The sequence below is a fragment of the Eschrichtius robustus genome, chromosome 12 (assembly GCF_028021215.1).
Source record: "Eschrichtius robustus isolate mEscRob2 chromosome 12, mEscRob2.pri, whole genome shotgun sequence".
In the NCBI taxonomy this organism is placed as follows: domain Eukaryota; kingdom Metazoa; phylum Chordata; class Mammalia; order Artiodactyla; family Eschrichtiidae; genus Eschrichtius; species Eschrichtius robustus.
The window spans coordinates 49326155-49345679 of NC_090835.1; the positions used below are offsets into that span (position 1 = coordinate 49326155).

The 19525-nt window shown below is 49.6% G+C and overlaps 1 protein-coding gene across 2 annotated transcripts in view; it reads right to left on the reverse strand.

Annotated features, from left to right (window-relative positions):
* The window catches only part of ITGA9 (integrin subunit alpha 9), a 354422-nt gene extending 337380 nt beyond the window's left edge, over positions 1–17042 (reverse strand). For both annotated transcript variants that reach the window (XM_068558926.1, XM_068558927.1), the window contains exons 1-2: positions 16597–17042; positions 286–413 (exon numbers count right to left, since the gene is read on the reverse strand). In XM_068558926.1, the coding sequence (XP_068415027.1) occupies positions 286–413; positions 16597–16781 (313 nt within the window). In that variant the 5' untranslated portion in view covers positions 16782–17042. The remainder of the gene's footprint in view (positions 1–285; positions 414–16596) is intronic.
* Positions 17043–19525: the final 2483 nt, after the last annotated feature.

Genomic DNA, 19525 nt, shown 5'->3' on the forward strand with positions numbered 1-19525 from the left:
CCCTCCAATCTAGATCAGATCAAATACTCACCTCCTCTCTGATCTTCTCACACTCAATTATTTGTTTAATATCTCTTTTGCCTACTAATTTATAAGGCCCAGGATAGTAGGATCTTTGGTGTATCCCAGTGCTTACGAAGTAACAGTACTCAATATGTGGTGGGTGGATGGGTGGAAGGAAGGAAGGAAGGAAGGAAAGAAAAATGGATGAATAATCAGGAAGAAAAAGAGGAAAGTGTGAGGGTGTGATACCCATTCCCATCTTGGCAGTGAAAATCCACCCACCTCGAGCCATGTCCAGTTCGGTGCATCTCCAGTCAGGGTTGGTGTGGACGCGGCACTTAAAAACAGCCCCAGGGGACTTCACTGAAGTGCTGTACTTGGAATCCGCCTTTGGTGCACCCACAAGGACCCTGCACATCAAGAAGAAAGGGCATTCGGTCACAACCCGGTACTAAGAAAGGGCAGCCAATGGTTAAATCCTTACCCAGCCACGGGTGTGTTGTCTGAATGCTCCCTGGGAGATCATACCCCAGCATTACACAGTGCTGGAGGGGGGTGGGGGCAGAGGGGAGGGACTCCTACAGTGAACCTGTTATGATTTTAACATGCCCGGAAAAAAATCTGAGTTTGGTTGGGAACACATACCACCACCAAACAGTTCCTATCCAGAATGTATAAAGCACTCCCACAAATCAATAACAAAAATACAGACAAACCAATAGAATAACAGACCAAAGACTTGAACAGATCATTGATGAAGAAAGATAAATGGCCAATAAACATATGAAAAGGTGCTCAACTCTATTAGTTATCAGCGGAATCCAAATGAGATACCACTTCATACCACCTAGAAGGCTAAAACCAAAAGGACTGAAAACGCCAAGTGCTGACAAGGATATGTAGCATCTGCGACCCTCACACCCTTCTGTGGGGAGTGTAAACCATCACGACCACTTTGCAAAAGTGATTCAACAACTCCTAAGAAAGCTAAAACAGTGCCTGCCTTCTGACCCAGCAATCTCATATCTAGGAACATACCCAGCAGAAACGCACATATGTCTACAGGAGACATGCACAAAATGTTCACAGCTGGGTGTGTAACGGCCCCAAACTAGAAGAAACCCAAAGATCCATCAATGCTAGAATGCATAAATAAACTGTGGTGTAGACATAGAATTCTACACAGCAATGAAAATCAATGAACAGTCAACTGCAACCTCATGGATGACTCTCACAAACGCTGAGCAAAAGACGTTGGGGACAGTAGTGTACTCACTGCCTGATTCCACTTATCTGATGTTCAAAACATCAGGTGAAATTTAACGGTTGTGTTAAAGGTTGGCTACCTCGGGAAATGGAAGAGGGCTGTAACCAGGAAGAAGGGCTCCTGGAGGGAGGTGCTTAAAATGTTCTCTTTTTCAAACTGAGTGGTGTTTATACAAGTTTGTGAAAATTTATTCAACTGTAGATATGTCAATGGGCACTTTTCTGGATGGGTTACACTTCAACTTTTTAAAAACTTTAGTGAATAAATAAAAAAGAAATTTAGAAATGCCTTTTCTCCCATGTCCCCCTCATGCCCCTCCCTGCCACACACAACGTGTACATTTAGGGGTGACAGGAAAGAAGTAGCAGCAATGTGGAATTATAAACCGCGTCCTCTAGCCCAAAGCAAACCAGAGATAGAAGAGTTTGGCTACAACAGGGCAAGAACATGGCTGTGCATCTTTCATCTTGAACTGAAAAGCTGCCCTGGGGATGAGCCGTCCCCAGCAGGGCCCTTGCCCACTGGAGGAAAAGAGCAAGACACGCCAAGATGACAGAGACACACATTTGGGTACAGAACATGGGGGAATGGCACACATTCCCCTCCAGATGTTACAGAAACATTTCTGACCTACAGTTTTGTGCATTGTTTCTGGAAAGCAGTCAACCAAAGAGCTGTAGCAAAGAATACTAACTACCCCCAGTCAGGAATGGCTGGTGCTGAGCTACAAGGACCTGTACAATGAAACTTTAAACACAACCCATGCTGATGTTCAAAGAGTAGACAGTGCCAAGCCACTGCTCAACGGGAACGTGAGCGGCCCCATACCTCAAGCAGCCCGGAAGGGAGATGCGATTCCCTCCCAAGGGTACCAGGCGTGTGATGAAGTAGGTCATTTCCCACTGGCCTTGGAATGGAAAGCATTCTCCGTCATGCATCTCTGGAAAAGGTGTCTAAAAGCACAGGTTAGAAGGACCTTAAACAGCCTCCCTGGGGCTGTAGAAAGCTGACAAAGGCTCCCCCCACTCTGTCCCAAAAGCCACCTTCATCTTGGGATCTCGAACGTTCACCCCGACCCTGGTCTCAGAATGACGCTGCTGCCCTCCGACGCTCCAGCTGAGCGAAGGCGTGGAGATCTCCAGCTCAGAAAACGGAGGGCTGAGACCCTCAGACGGGCCTTCAGCAAAGGCTGGCAGATCCCACAAGGGACACCACCCTAACGTGGCTCAGAGACATGGTGTCAGGTTCACAAGGAGGCACGTGGGTCCCTGAGCCCAATCCTTCAACCCCCAGGCTAGGGTCTCCTTAGTGGAACCTTTCTTTCCAGGTCAGCCTCAGAGAGTCTGGATCTGGTCCTGTGAGGAATCAAATCATACCACACCGGGGAGTGAGAGGAGCCAGGCCCCCAACAGTGAGGGGCACCCCCAAGCTGCCTGCTGCGGCTCAGTAACAGCCCAGGATCTGCAACCCGCCAGCGCTCCCCGGGCAGCTCCCAGCCTCCGCCTCACCACGATGGGCCACAGCTGCAGGAACCCCAAGCAGAAGGAGGGCTGGAACCCATCACCTTTGGAAATCCTAGCAAGCGCTTTCCCCGCAGACCACACTGCTTCCATCAACCACATGAGGGCAGCTTGGCCGGCCTGCGACTGCTCTCACTCAAATGCGGGACGACACACCAAATGAAACTCCAGTGAGAAGAAAGCCACATGAAGGGGTCCATCTCCCCCCCCAACCCCGGCTTCTGAGGCTGAGCTCCAGAGCCACCGGGGCTCGGCCAAGGGTGGCTCTCTAACGCTGGCTGTGTTTACACAGGTGAGAGGCATCAGCAGCTTGCCATCTCTACCCTGTAACACCCACCGCCTTTCCACATGGCAGGCCATAGGAGCTGTGGAACATGAAATACCTCCTCCACTAGAAAACCCCCGTGGGACACACCTGGGTCCAGAAATTCCCACCAACTCCGAATTTATATCAGCACAGCGAATAAATGCCAATTGCAATCCATGCTATTAAAAAAAACCCACAAGAACTAAACAAGGGGGAGAATTCATCATGTACAAAGGAAGGGAAATGGCTGCAAGAAACAATGGCCTGTTTCTCTATTGTGTCCCCCACAGTGGCATTGGAACCCCGGACCTTCCAGACTGCCACTGCTCCAGACTTCGCAATACAGATACACAGGTATCCAAGCAGGAAGGACCCTGGAGAAGAGCTTAAATCCCAGCACTGCTTTTCCCAGCCGAGAGCTGAGACAGAGGAGCACAAATTTATTTCAAAATCGAAAGTTGGAGAAGGGACCTGCTGAATTATGTTTTCCTTCCAAGCCCAAGGTACTCAGTGATTCTAACAAGGGCTGATCAAGCACTGATAACAACCATCTGGTTCAAACTCTTAATCAGCTGCTCAGAGGAGGTTTTTTCCCCCAAATCTAACAAGAAATGAAGCAAGAGATAAGGGGGCGTGTGTGCACTTGTGTGCATGACATTCACAGGGGTGGCTCGCTGGAGGACGAGCCCGTATCTGTGTTCACAGAACATTGTGGCTTCCTCCGCAGCCTGGCGCTGCTCTTTACCTAGGCCGCCGGCCAGCAAGACTGCTCTACAGGCCAGCCGACGAGCTTGCCTCTTCTGAAGTTAATTCAGCTGGCTATTCGCCAGGCTGATCCCAAGAGTGAGGGCAATGGCCCAGAGTTCAGAGCATGCCACTGAAAAGATGCCATCTGCTTTTTTTCTCGTTCTGAGTTACAAAGAGACATCCCAGCCATTTCAAATGTCCCCCCAGAATCTTTCCCGGAACTCTTGACAAGACAATAAGATGTTTCTTTCCTCTGTACAGTTACCATCTAAAGGAGTGTCCCCACCAACAGGCTCCCAGTGGTAAATCATCAGGCTGTTTCGGACCTTTGCTTGCTACTTCAAGTGTGGTCCTCAGACCAGCAGCATGGAAAACACCTGGGAGCCTGATGGGAATGCAGAATCTCAGGCTCCATCCCCAGCCTGCTAAATCAGAACGTGCATTTTAACAAGCTCCCCAGGTGACTTATAATCTAAGAAGTGTTACAGAACCACCTACGCTGATTACAAATAATCACGTTCATCTGGGGCCCGTATGAACTGATGACCCCAAGAAGCAAGGCTCTCCTCTATCCCATCCCCAGTTAAAGATGCACACAAACCTCCCAGACATTTTAGCCTCCTCCTTAACTCAGAACTCGGGTTCCTAATTACAAGGACAACCAGCCTATAAGGGGCCCTTGGAGTGTGCAGGTGCTGGGCTAGGCTCCCTCTGGGCACAATTGCATTTCATCTTCACAGCAAGCCTATGGGAGGCACTGATATTATCCCCACTTTACAGATGGAGAAGCAGGTGGCCACACAAGGTCATGGGACTTGCCTGAGCCCACAAAGCATGGTAAGACACCAAGTGCAGCACGCACCCCAGCAGTGGGCTGCAGGGTCCACTCCCCTACTCTGCCCACCCCACGTCAGCCAGAAAGGAGGAAAAGGGAGCCAACAGGTATCGAGAACCCTCGCTGGTGCCAGCCACTCACACATGTGACCTTGTCTGAAAAAGGCATGCGATGCTCTGCAGGTGGCCCTGAGCTTAGAACTTAGGTTGGAAGCTCTGTCCCCAAAGGACAGACAGGGGTTTGGAACTGAAAGATGGTCTTTCTCCTCCCCATCAGGCTGAATTTCGATCATCTTCTTGCTTTCCTAGAACGTTCACATGGTTGGCGTGGTGCTCCCCAGAGGTTAGCCTCTCTCTCTCTCTCTCTCTCTTTGTATTTTATCAAAGTATAGTTGATGGAAAATGTTGTACGGCAAAGTGACTCAGTTATACATATATATTCTTTTTCATTTTCTTTTCCATTATGGTTTGTCACAAGATATTGAATATAGTTCCCTGTGCTATACAATAGGACCTTGTTGTTTAGAAGAGAACACAGGCAAAACATTCTCTGACGTAAAACATACCACTGTTTTCTTAGGTCAGTCTCCCAAGGCAATAGAAATAAAAGCAAAAAATAAACAAATGGGACCTAATAAAACTTATAAGCTTTTGCACAGCAAAGGAAACCATAAACAGAACGAAAAGACAACCTATAGATGGGGAGAAAATATTTGCAAATGATGCAACCAAGGGCTCAATTTCCAAACTATACAAACAGCCCATACAGCTCAACAACAACAAAACAAACAACCCAATCAAAAAATGGGAAAAGACCTAAATAGAGATATCTCCAAAGACATATAGACGGCCAACAGACACATGAAGAGATGCTCAACATCACTAATTATTAGAGAAATGCCAATCAAAACTATAATGAGGTGCCGCCTCTCTTAATGAGCAGTTCACGCACCTATTTGGAAATGTGGGCCCATCCGTTCATCTGCCAGCCCCAGTTATGCTCATGGGTTGTCTGATTTCCTGCTCAAGGCAATCCTGTCAGGCAGCTTCTAGTGTACACTTTACTGAGAAATGGTGGGTCACACTGCTGATAAGTGGCTGGGATTTGAACCCAGGGTGTCCATGTCCAAGGGCATGTTCTTTCCAGTCCCCCTGGACTCCCACCTTTATTTATTGATCTATGGCTGCATCAGGTCTTAGTTGCGGCGCGCAGGCTCTTCGTTGCGGTGCACGGGCTTCTCTCTAGTTGAGGCGTGTGGGTTTTCCCTCTCTAGTTGTGGCACGCAGGCTCCAGGGCACATGGGCTCTGTAGTTGTGGCACACGGGTTCCAGAGCGCGTGGGCTCTGTCGTTTGCGGCACGCGGGCTCTAGTTGAGGTGTGTGAGCTCAGTAGTTGTGGCTCACGGGCTTAGTTGCCCCACGGCATGTGGGATCTTAGTTCCCTGACCAGGGATCGAACCTGCGTCCCCTGTATTGGAAGGCAGATTCTTTACCACTGGACCACCAGGGAAGTCCTTCCCTCCTATTGTGGCAGTTTAAATGCACTCCATATTTCCAACAGAGTCACTTCCTTGGTTGACCTGTGTGTGGGGAAGCAGGTTACCAAGGCTCCAGTCCAGCCTCCCATCCTACTCTGAACTCATCCTTCACCTCCTGAGAGCAAACCACCGGTCAATTCCCCCGGGAGCAGGTGGCAGAAAAGGGCTGAACCACAGCTACCTCCCCGGGGGAGGCTCGGAACTGACATCGTCCCAAGGGCTCCCTCCCTTCCCACAAATACCACAGCAGTGATTCTGCAGGGCGAAATTACAGCCAGATCGAGGACAGCAACTGGGGATTAAAAATCTTAAACCCATTAGGTTTGCTTTCAGGCATTTGATCCCCAAACCAAAACTTCCCTGGGGACCCACGTTTTAGTTACAGGAGTGGAATTCCATCACTGCGTGTCCACCACACCTCAGGGAAACCCCAGGAATCACTCCACATCCCTTACTGGGCAAAACACAGCCAAGACTTGAGCAGTGTGAGAGCCAGTGCCAGGAAAGCCACCTTACCATGCCAAATCCTTCACTTCCCAGAGAAGGAAATAGGTAAAATTCCACGACCAACAGGGAAAGAACAGAGTCACGGGGAGGGTCCCACCTCGGAGAGAAATTAACCCCCCTGGCCACCCTGGATGGGAGTAAAGGGTCCTCAGAGGCTGCTGTCCCGGCCAGGGGCTCAGGTCCTGGTAGATGTACCCGGAGAAGGAAACATGGCAAAGAGCCGAGGTTTTCCTTCCCCACCTGAGAGCATCAAGTAAACATTAAAATTCAAGAGGCAGAGCAAGCTGCAGAGCTCTGGAGACCTGAGTCTTGAAATCTTCCTGTTGGTTTCTCATGAAAGTTTTCTTCTCCAAGAAAAACAGGTCAATACTTTCACATTTACTTTCTTTTTTTTGCTAAAATTCTCGCCAGCACCTTGGAAGTGTGGACCTACCTCCCAGACTTACCTGGAGCCTGGGATGAGGGCCAGAGCTCCCCAGAAAAGAAGTGACCTCCTGCTTGCTCGCTGAGAAAAGGAAGAGGCATGCAAAATGCTAGGATTTACCTCATACCTGTCAGAATGGCCATCATCAAAAAGACCACAGATTAACAAATGTTGGTGAGGCTGTAGAGAAAAGGGAACCCTCCTACACTGTTGGTGGGAATATATTGAATAAATTGGTGCAGCCACTATGGGGAACAGTAGGAAGGTTCCTTAAAAAACTAAAAATAGAACTACCATATGACCGAGCAATTCCATTCCTAGAAAAAAAAAACAAAAAACCACTAATTCAAAAAGATACATGCATCCCAATGTTCACAGCAGTATTATTTACAGTTGCCAAGATATGGAAGCAAACTAAGTGTCCATCAACAGATGAATGGATAAAGAAGATGTGGTATGTATACAATGTAACATTACTCGGCCATAAAAAAGAATGCAAATGGCAAAATTTCAATGGATGGACCTGGATGGTGTTATTCTTAGTGAAACAAGTCAGACAGAGAAAGATAAATACAATATGCCATCACTTATAGGTGGAATCTAAAAATGCAACGAACTAGTGAATATAACAAAAAAGAAGCAAACTCACAGATATAGAGAACAAACTAGTGGTTAACAGGGGGGAGAGGGAAGAGGGGACAGGGCAGGACAGAGGAAGGGAATTAAGAGATACAAACTCTTACGTATAAAATAAATACTACAAGTATGTATTGTACAGCACAGGGAATATAGTCAATAGTTTATAATAAATTCAAAAGGAATATAATCTATAAAAATTTTGAACTATTATGTTGTGTACCTGAAACTTATATAATATTGTAAATCAATTATACTTCAATTTAAAAAAAGATTTTAAAAACTCTAGGGTTTACAATCCCACAGGTCTCCAATTAAAGCAGCCATCTCAGATCCTTTTGGAAGTAGACATACAAATGAATACACAAAAATGCAGATTTATGTAGAGCATGACCAAAATTTTAGAGACCACACATAATAGTGTCTTATGCAAGACTCTGTCATTCATTTCTGTATTGAGTGCTGACACGCGAATTTTAATAAATGTATCAACAAATGTACTGAAAGCAAAATTTTAGCATCTAAAGGCAGGATGAAGACCATTAGCTTCAAATGTCAGATCAAAGTAGCAATAGAAATAGCTATTCTTATTTATCCAGGGTTTACTATGTTCTGCATGTTATATTCCATTCCATCCTTTGCAGACATCATCTCATTTAATCTCCCCCACAGTGTGATGAGGGACAAATTCTCATTATTCCTCTTTTGTAGAGGAGGGAATGAGGCTCAAACAGCTGAAGTAACTTGCCAAGAACACACAGCTCCTAAATGGGGGCGAAGTCAGGTGGCCCCCCTGTTATGGCACAGACCACGGATCTGGTTGTTGCTGGGGAACCAGGGGCCACAATGAAGGCAGAGCTAGGTAGAACCCCCCTCCCCTGCGTCTGGAGCATCCACTCCAGGACCCAGCCTGATGGAGAAGAGGTGCCAGGACCCTGTGCAGTGCTGCCCTTGGGGTGTGCCACACACACGGCCGACTTTGCTCTGGCGTCTGTGCACGTTGCAGCATTTTAACACTAAACAGTCCAGAATGGGTGAGAGAGGTCACCTGGGCTTCAACACACCAAGGGATGAGCTGAGATGGAGGAAATTCGTTCCATGCTTTTTTATGCTCAGATTTGCTGTCATATTGTTGGCCGCCTGTACAGAAATTCTGACTCTGTGTGGGTTTCTTTAAGGATGTTACAAACCCAGGGGTAAATCCTAAACACGGCCCTCCATGGCTTCCTTTCCCATCTACTCTCCAAACAGAGCTTCTTAAATAAGCCGTGGGAGCCCGGAGGACTCAATGGACCAGGTGGAGGGATGGTAACAAAAGCAGCCCAGGGAGGTTAGGAATGCACACACGGAATAGTCCAGAATGCTCCATCTTTCCTAGGACACTTCTGTCTTACAGAGACTTAGCATGACAGCAGGACCTACAAACGTCCCTGGCGGAATCACTGGTCCCTGTCTACTGAGTGATCAAGCATCTCTGGAAAGCAGAACCTCAGGATCTCTGCACAGGTATCCAGTGGGTCCTGAATAAGCATCTGCAAAGCGTGTCACAGGGAAGCAACCACGACCGTGATTCCATAACTTTTCCAAGAAAGTAAGACAGAATCTCATGACACAGATGCTTGGGTGCCTTGCAGCTCCAAACTCAGACTCTTGACTTCTTGAGAGGCAAAGGTGCAGGCCCCAGCTCGACCACTGTGTCACCATGTGGCTTGGGCAAACACCGTCTCTGTGCCTCAGTTTTCCCCTTCATGAATGGGGCTACAATGATAACCAGCTGAAGCAACTGCAGGGAGCATTAAGTGAGTTAATACGGGCTAAGCGCTCTGTAAGTGTATTCCTGCTGCCGCCGCTGCTGCTGCATATTTAAACTCACAACACAAGTCCTTTTTGTTCTCCCAAAAAAGCAGACACTGGGGACCAAGTGAGCCTGTGGTTTCAAAGACTGGATTTTTCCCAATCTTGGATTCACTTTCACTTCCTAAGTGATGCTCAAACACTTTGCTTTGGTTGGTCGCCAAATCCACATGGCTTGAGGCTTTGCGGTTCACAAGGTACCAGGGTTGAGGTCTGGCAGCTCCCTCCAGTCAAGTGCTCGTCAGCGACTCAGTGGCTCAGGGTAAGGTGGGAGCTCTCTTCCTCCTCCGTCCCTCACCTGAGACTTCCCAAAGGTCAGGAAGAGGCACCCTGGGAGTCTGCCTCGGGGCCAATTTTAACAGCCCAGAACCCCAGCGCCCGCCCATGCTGATACAGCGGGATGAGCAGAGGCACAGATGATCCCAGCCACACCGCAGGCCGAGGAACACACCTCACATCTCCGAACACAGCCTTTCACACACGATGGGCTCCATGGCCACCGTGGAGGTAGGTGTGCACCACCTGAAGCCTTCTGGCTGCAAGAGGACAGTCAGCTGACAGCCTCCAGCTGCAGCCCCCTCCAGGCAATCAAGCTGAGGCCACGCATCTCCCAGGCAGCCCCAGGGACCGATTATAATCATGGGGTGGGGGTACCCATGTTGAGATGGCCGAGGCTCTCCCTGCCCAATCCTGTCTCCTCCCCCACCCCCAGTTCTTTCACCGGCCTTACCGCCCACCCCCATAATTCTCTTGCACAGGCCCCCAATGTGCATGCATCACCAAGGCTGGGATGGACCTTGGACAAGGTGTGTAACTCTGTAAGCCTTTGTTCTCTACCTGGCAAACTGAAAACCACTCACTAGGTTGTCCCAAAGATCCCACTGGGGACTATTACGCTTGTGAAAGCACTGGACCTCTTGTGGATGCCCAGCAAATCCTATCTGATGGGATCATTCATTTCGTTTTTTGTTTTGAATATTTATTTACTTATTTGGCTGCACCAGGTCTTGGCTGCAGCATGCGGGATCTTAGTTCCAGACTCTTAGTTGCGGCATGTGGGATCTAGTTCCCTGACCAGGGATCGAACCCAAGGCTCCCTGCATTGGGAGCACGGAGTCTTAGTTACTGGACTACCAGGGAAGTCCCCATTTTGATTTCTTAGAGTTATATGCTACTTCCTTGAAAACAAATGATTTCTGAGAACACCATGGCTGCTTTTAACAAATGTGAATATGGCATTTTCCCCAGACAAATCACAACGGGAGTTATCAGAAGGAGACCATTTCCTGACCAGCAGCAGGTCACCAGGGACTCAGAGCTGGCCAGGGCCCGGCCCTTCACACTCTCACACTCCGGGCTGTTAGAAACTGGCTGAGAAGAGTCTGCCTTCTTGCCCTGGAAGGTTCTCTCCTGAGTGACACAGCTGCCTCTCCCCTGGCCAGCGTTCAGCACTAGCTCAGGAAACAGCACCCTCGCCAGCTTCCTGAGATCTTCAGGGAAACGTCCTGGAAACCCCAAGGGACGCTTTCCGGGTCCCCTTAGAACTCGGGCCTCGTACATGTGTTATCCTTTCTTGAGTGCTTTGAGAAAGCAGGCTCTGCAGGGCCAGTAAGAACCAGGAACGAGGTTTGAAAAAACTACTTCCAGAAAATCCATATGGGGAAGTGGAGCTACAGCCCCGCCTGAGAGCCTGACACGGGCTAGAACGCGGCAAAGAGGTCACCACAGAGGTTATGAGAAGGCCCGGCTACCATCATCATTTCTGGGTGTCTCCTCGCAAAGCCGGGTGGGGCTGGGGGTGAGGAGCAGGGCCCATGATCCCAGGGTCCCCCTTCTGAAGGTTTTACATTCACGGGACTCTCCTCTCTGCCCATCACAACTCCCCGTGGCTGCCCCAGGACCAGCCTTTCCCCCACGGGAGCCCACATCTTATTTCTGCCTGACACACAAGACGAGAGGCCCACCACCTTCTCACCCATCAGACTGTGAGTGCATTTTTCATTCTTGAATACCCAGCCCTTAGCACAGAGCAGGCACAATGTCTGATGGATGAAAAGAGGCTGCCCACTCTTAATTTTTAGTTAAGCTCCCTCATTTCAGTTTTCATACTCAAATACAAGGGTCGACTTTTCTTACACTGCCTTTTGATCTTTGTCTAGCCCTTTATTTTTTTTTGCGGGTGGGGGTGGGCACCTGCACCACATGGCTTGCGGGATCTTGGTCCCCTGACCAGGGATCAAACTCAGGCCCATGGCAGTGAAAGCGCCGAGGCCTAACCACTGGACGACCAGGGAAGTCCCTGTCTAGCTAGCCCTTTAAGACACCAGTCATTGCTCCAAACCAGTACCAGAACTTTCTGCGATGGTGAAAATGTTCTGTGTACTATCCAGTACAGTAGCCACGAGGCACGCGTGGCCACTGAGCACTTGAAATGTGGCTAGTATGACTGCAGAACTGAATTCTTCATTTTATTTGGTTGTAATTAATTTTAATTTAGACAGCAATACATCTGGCTCACGGCAACTGCACTGGCAGTGCCAAACCATCTAGCTTGTTCCTTTAATTCTCAACCTTCATGCAAATTGAGGATGCTATGGTCCCCTCGGCTCTGAATCACCTCCTGTTCCTCACTGAGTGATGCTCTAACAACCTTAACAAAGCAAAACGCCGGCGCCTCTTCCATTTCCGAGCACTTGCTCTGGGCCCGAGCACAGCCGTCTTAATGCGTCCCGGGAGATGAGGCAGGAAGCACGTCTCCAGAAAGGAAGCCAATGCACCCAACCGCCTAGGACTCCAGGGCGTCTGGGGCCAAGAGGAAGGAGGGAAGGGGAGGGTGTGAAAGAAACCCGCTCTGGGGCTCTACGCCAGCAAGCAGGGCTGCATTTATTTATCTCACAGGGTGTTACAGTTGTCTGCCCTGCAGCTGAGGGACCAGTCTGTGTCTAAAGGAAGGGGACAGAAATCTGCTTTGTCCATGTTCCCTGGCACCTCCTGCTATTGTTCAAAGGGAGCAAGAAGACCCAGGTGGTGGGAGGTCTAGGGGAGGACGCTAGCTCAGGGCAGGGAGATGCCCTCGGGGTGTCACTGGAAAAAAAGAAACCGAGTCACTTGCATGTTTGCATCCAAACTGATACAAATGACATCTATCACACTGCCTGCCATATTCTGGTCCACCTGGCCATGGGGACAACGCTCACTGCCCAGAGCATGACAGACAGCAGAGGCCACTCAAGCCAAACCCTTAGAGAGAGCCTGGGTCCAGGACTCTGTTCCCAATGCAACATGGCTGCATATGCTGGACGCAGTCCCCAGGGCTCAGAAAGCGAGGCCACGCCATCCCTTACACAGAGAGATAGGACCTCTGATCAGTGACAATTATTGCTTAAAAAAGAACTGCTAGGAATGTTCAGTTGTGGGATTAGAGAAGAAGCACTAGTCCTACTGACAGAGCATATGCAGGAGCTTTGTGATGTGCACCTCGGGTCCCCTTAACCTGGGGACCCTTCAGTTCTGGCCCCTGCAGACTGTCGTGCCTGGGCTCTCTCCCTGCCCCTCCCCCTGCACGCTCTCCTCCCTCCCTTACCCTACACGCAACAAATCCTTCCACCTGTACAGAGGTGTTTAATTAGCATGAAGCAAAACTACTGAACCACTAAGACTGAATGAAGAAGCTTAAGAGTAATTTCTGCTCAGAAAGAAAGATAGCAGATACAAGGCTTAGTGAACGCTGCCTCCTTTTCCTTTCAGAGTTTTAACACATTGTCCTCTTCGTGTCTGTCACTTACCTCCCACACCCAGTTTGACTCTCTGTGATCTTTTTTAAGTCCCCCTCAGGTAGGTGGCTATGCTCTTCCATTGGACTGGAGCAGCCCTTTGGTAAATTACTCCAAAGTTAAATACATTTCCCTAAAGTGCACACTTCAGCTTCACTGGCACTCTGGAAATGCAGGGAAAATGCTTTAAAACCTCCCTCCCTCTCTGACCCAGCAATTCTAAGCCCAGGAACTTATTCAAAGGAAATAATTAAGGATGTCCGCAAGGCTTTTGTTAGAAGGATGTTTACCCTGCTGCTGTTTATAATTGTGAATAATTGGAAACAACCTGCATGTCCCTCAAGCAAAGCTAAAAGATCCAGGGCCCAAGGACTGCCTGGTAGGAAGAGACCAACAATCAGTCACTAAGTCAATCAACCAACCCCAGAGTTAAGGTAGAGACCTAGGGTAGATCCAGATTCCATAGGGCCTGAATCCTACAAATATAGGGCAACTACCTTTAAGAAAATTAATACAAAATTACGAATATAGAATTAGGCACAGGGCCTTGGTAGGGGGGGGCCTGTGCAAGTGAGAGGCCTTTGGTGGAAGTTTCATTAGCCTCACAGTAAGCCTAGCCTCTAAAGATATAAAGAAAAGAAAGAAGGAGAAAATCGGAGATGCTGAAAGTCTCTTGCTTCAAAGACCATTGGCATACCAAGACTGGGCAGCATAATCAGCAGAGAATAACCTTCAAGGTCTAAGACCAAGAATACTGGGGGGAAGGGAGAGGAGAGAGAAAAGAATAGGGAGGAAGACGCTAGGAAGAAATAACAAGAGGACAGAAGACAAGGAGATAAGCAAAAACTAAGACAGAGTTAAGGCAGTGGGGGGCAGGGAATAAGAAAAGTTGCTTTAAATAGATTGCAGTAGAGATTAGTTGGTACTTGAAAAACTATAGGGACAAGTACTCCAATAAAAAGAGCAGCCCACTCAGTATCAGAAGCAGAGAGACGCTTTTGAGACCGGAAGCCTGGCTGTGGATGGACCCCTGAAATACTTGTCCCACATCTCCACTGACACCAAGGCCGCGCCCCAGCACAACCGACCATCCTCACCACCTCCTGCCACTCACCCTGGGTCTCTTCTTGCACTTGCCAAATTTATTCATACCACACAGCCTTTCCTCATCAACTTTTTAAAACAAAGCAGGCTGGACTCTTTTTCCAAGTCAGATCTGCTCCTGACTCCCCCTGCTTCCGAAATGGGGCAGCTTTTACCCGTGGCCCAAAGAGCTCAGAGACCCTTGAGGCTGCGGAACTGCAGACCCCACGTGGTGCTCCAGCTCCCCTGCCTGCCCCTCCTCAGCAGCCCCCTGCCCAGAGTAGCCCTTCTATTTTTTTTTAATTTGTTTATTTATTTTTATTTTTATTTTTGGCTGCGTTGGGTCTTTCTATGGTTGGGGCTACTCTTCGCTGCGGTGCGCGGGCTTCTCATTGCAGTGGCTTCTCTTGCTGTGGAGCACGGGCTCTAGGCACATGGGCTTCAGTAGTTGTGGCACGCGGGCTCAGTAGTTGTGGCACGCAAGTTCTAGAGTGCAGGTTCAGTAGTTGTGGTGCACGGGCTTAGTTGCTCCGCAGCATGTGGGATCTTCCCGGGCTGGGGCTCGAACCCGTGTCTCCTGCATTGGCAGGCAGATTCTTAACCACTGCACCACCAGGGAAGTCCCAGCCCTTCTATTTTTAACAGCCCTCCCCACATGCTTTGTGCCAAGGTCACACAGTTCGGGAGCCCGGCCTAGGAGCCTGGGATGTGTTCTCCAATTGCTCCTGCCCAGGCTACCTTCTCTACCAAAGTCCACAGTGGACGCTGAGTACAGAGGACACAGAAAAGGCGTGAGCCTGCTTTGCTTTAAAAGGGGGATTTGGCAAGTGCAAGAAAAGACAGCTGCTCTTAAACTCAGCAACTGGGGTAAATGGTAGGGAGAGAGGGAACTGGACAGGAGCTACACAAAAACCTTAAAAACTTGTTCTCCTGGAGGCAGCTCTCCTAAACAGCATGATTGTTAAAGGGCTGGCTGGTCACGGAGTCCCCACTTTTCCAGGAACGCCAGAGGACTCGAATCTACAAACCCTCCCTTTTCTCTCAGCCTCTGTCCAGTTCCGAGCAGAATTGCATGCTGAGCACACACACAGGGCTGACCTCGCCCTCCCACCCTGCAGCCCCCAAGGATGTCCACACTGGTGACCACACAATAAAACCAGGCCCAGACCAGCTGTCATCTGGGGCCCCACTGGGGAACTACCCACACCCTAACTCTTTGAGGAGGGGTTGACCCCTCCTGTGGCTGTTTCATTCGCTCTTGTCCATAGGAAAGGGCCAAGGGGAGACCAGCCTCCCCTGGTGCTTCTCCCCTGGGGTTGGGCACTCAAGCTCCGTGCCCCTTCACAGGTGGTGCCTCATGGGGAGAGCTCCCACCTCTTGGGACTCTTAAGGGGGCATTCAGGGGGCAACTGGACTCCTTGACCTCTACTGGTCTCCAGGGGAGCTGCCCCAGAAATCACCCACCGGTCCCACCAGACTTGTCACTGGGGTCCAGGACCACCCCCCTTCCCTGCCTCCGGACCCTCTCAGCTCGCTTCCGCAGAGGGCCTGGTGGGCGAGGAGGGGACCACACAGTCGGCATCCCCGACCCCCGACCCCACGCACACCCAGCCCACTCCCCTCGCATCTCGGGGTTACTCCGCTTCCTGCGCAGAGCCGGCGGGAGAGGCTTAAAGCCCGGGCGAGGCGGGTGGGGTGTCACCAAGAGTTCCCCAAACTGAGGAGTCTGTCTCCGCAGCCCGGGGCCTTCGGGGTTCTGGCCGGGCTGCCTGGGGCCCACGGGGCAGAAGAACCAAGTTACTTTGCGACCTAGAGAGTTAAGCCGAGTCTGGCTGGGAGGCCCAGCGAGGGGCAAGCCCGGCGGGGAGGCGCCCGGCCCCCTCCGACTCGGGCGCCCACCGGGCAGTACGCTGGACCGGGAACCGGCGTCCTCCCTCCTCCCCGCCTTTCCTCGGCGGCCGGGCTACGCACAACGGAGACATTTAAATCGCCCCCTCGGGACGGCGGCGTGGAGAGGCCGGAAAGGCGGCGGCAGCGATGGCCTGCCGGCTGCAGCGGGACCAGCCAGGCCGGGGTCAGGGTCCGGGCAGGGAGGGCACTCACCAGCGCGTGTTGTCGTGGAAGTGCTCCAGCACCGCGTAGCCGAAAAAGGACCCGGCGGGACCCTGGAAGCGCACGGGGCGCTGCGGGTCCAGATTGTAGGCGCCCGCGGGACTCCCCGCGGCCACCAGCGCCAGGAGCAGCGCGCGGAGCCCCCCGGCGCCCCTCCGCGCCGCCGGGCCGCCCATCACCAGCCGGCCGCCGCCCTCCCCTGTGCCCCGCGAGCAGGGCGCCGAGCGTGCCGGCGGCGGGGCCGCTGGGTCCGCCGACGGCCGGGAGGCTCCTGGGGGCTGGAGTTCTGCCCTCGGACGCGGGCGCGACGCGGTGCCAGGCCGGGGACGGTGGTCCGAGCTGCCGCCGCAGGCGAGTACAGGGGCGGCCAGGAGCTGGCGGCGTCCTCCGTCCGGCCGAGAAGTGTGCGCGCTCGGAACAAGCGGGTCCCCGGCCGGTCGGCGCTGGACTGCGGAGAGGCGCGCCCGCGGGGTGGGCGGCCTGGGCGGCAGGCGGCGGGACGGCGCGGCAGCGCCCTCTGCGGGCCACGAGTGCCCCACCGCCTCCCGCGGCCGCGGAGCAGCCTGGAGACCTGCCCGGGCGCCCCACGTCCCCGTCCAGATCGCGCTCTGGGCGCTCGGTCCCTAGGCGACCCTAATTCTCCCCGCGGCTGTGTGCTCTACTGTACTGGGTCTTTATTTGCGTCTCTGGTTCCCTCTCAGCCTTACACTCACACCAAGCACCAAAGGAAGCCGGGTGAAGTTTATGTACTCTAGCCCTGCCCATCTGCTGCCCCTTCACCCAACTGTGAGATAACCTGTAGCAGGCAAGCCCTCCATAAACGCCGGCTGTTGTCAATAACAACGATAGCCGCAAGGGAGCAAGCAGAGGACCCCTCCACATGATACTCACCAGGCCTCCTAACCACTTATCCCTAAGTGTGGTCTCCACACCGGCAGCATCAGCATCACCTGAGAACTTACTGAATACAATAGAATGCCAATGGGAAGGCCAATCAGCAGATCCCACTCCAGACCTGCTGAATCAGAACCTTGGGTTGGGGTCCAGCCTTGTGTGTATGTGTGTGTGTTTAACTGGATAAAATACACATAACATAAAATTCACCATCTGACCCATCTTAAAGTGTACAGTTTGGTGGCATTAAGTACATTCACATTATTGTGCAGCCTCCACCAGCCATCTCTAGAACTTTAATCTTGCAAAACTGCAACTCTACATCCATTAAACAGTAACTCCTCTTTTCTCCCCTCCCTCTAGCCCTTGGCAACCATTCTGTCTGTGAATTTCGCTACTCTAAGTACCCCACATGAGTGGAATCATACGGTATTTTTCTTTTCATGTTTGACAATCCACTTAGCATAATGCCCTCAAGGTCCATTCATGTTGTACCACGCATCAGAATTTCTTTCCTTTTTAAAGACTGTACTTAACACACCACATTTTCTTTATCTGTTGATCCTTTGAAAGACACTTGGTTTGTTTCCACTTTTTGGCTATTGTGAATAATACTGCTATTAACATAGGTGTACAGTTATCTGTTCGAGATAAGTGCCTTCCATTCTTTAGGGTATATACCGAGAAGTGGAATTGCTGTATCACATAGTAATTCTATGTTTAATATTTTGAGGAACTGCCACATTTTCCACAGTGACTGCACTGCATTTTACCTCCCCACAAACAGTGCACAGAGTTTCAATTTCTCTACATTCTCACAACACTTGTTATTTTCTGGGGTTTTTTTTGGGGGGGGGGATTGTTTGTTTTTTAGGTAGCAAGTAAAAAAAGCAATAAAATTAAATTGGGAAAAGTTGGTTTTAGCCAAATTTCACCAAGCTTCGTTCTCCGAGTTGCCCAGCCTCACTAGTGGCGCCCCTTGGCCACCCAGTCACCTAAGAGAGAGCTCAGCACAAACTGTTACACCTATTTCTCTCCCACACCCAATCCAACCAGTTTGTTTATTCCACCTCCTCAAGCTTTCAAATCCATCAACTCATTCTCATCTACTGGGTTCAGTTCAAGACCTTGTCTTTCCTTGACCACACTATCAGAATCATTACCTTTTTAGTGTCTGTAGAATCTGTAGTGATTTCAGGTTTTTCATGCCTGTTACTTGTAATTTGTATTTTTGGTCTTTATTTCTTGATCTGTCTTTGTAGGAGCTATTAATTTTCTTAATTATTTCAAAGAACCCACTTTTAACTTTGGTGGTTTTCTTTCTATAATGCATTTACTTTTTAATTTTAAATTTTTATTTATTGATTTGTTTTTAATTATTTCTTTCCTTCTACTTTCTCTGGATTTAATTTGCAATACTTTTCTCTAGCCCCTTGAGATAATTGCTTAGATTTTTAGCCTTACTATTTTTCTAATTCTTTTCTATTATATACATTTTATATAATATATAATAAATATATTATATAAAATATATACTATATATAATACATGTGTATACACATACACTAAATTTCCCTGTAAGCACTGTTTGAGCTGCATCCTACAAGTTCTAATATGCTCAAAATATGATGATCTGACATATGTAGATTTTCATGCATCTATATGTATACACGCTCATAAAAAGAGGTCTGAGTGGGGAGGGGGGAGAGATAATAGAGGGGTGGAAGAGTGGGAGATACAAACTATTAGGTGTAAGATATGCTCAAGGATGTATCGTACAACACGGGGAATATAGCCAATATTTTGTAATAACTAAATGGAGTGTAACCTTTAAAATTATATTAACTTATAAAATTTTTTAAAAAAGAAAAAAGAATGGAAATAATACAGAGGAAATTGATGACATAGGAAATGAATAAGCAATAAATAAAATTAATAACCCCCCCAAAAAAAGAGGTCTGGATGTTTACCTGAAATATGTTCATATATATATATATATATATATATATAATATATATATAAAACT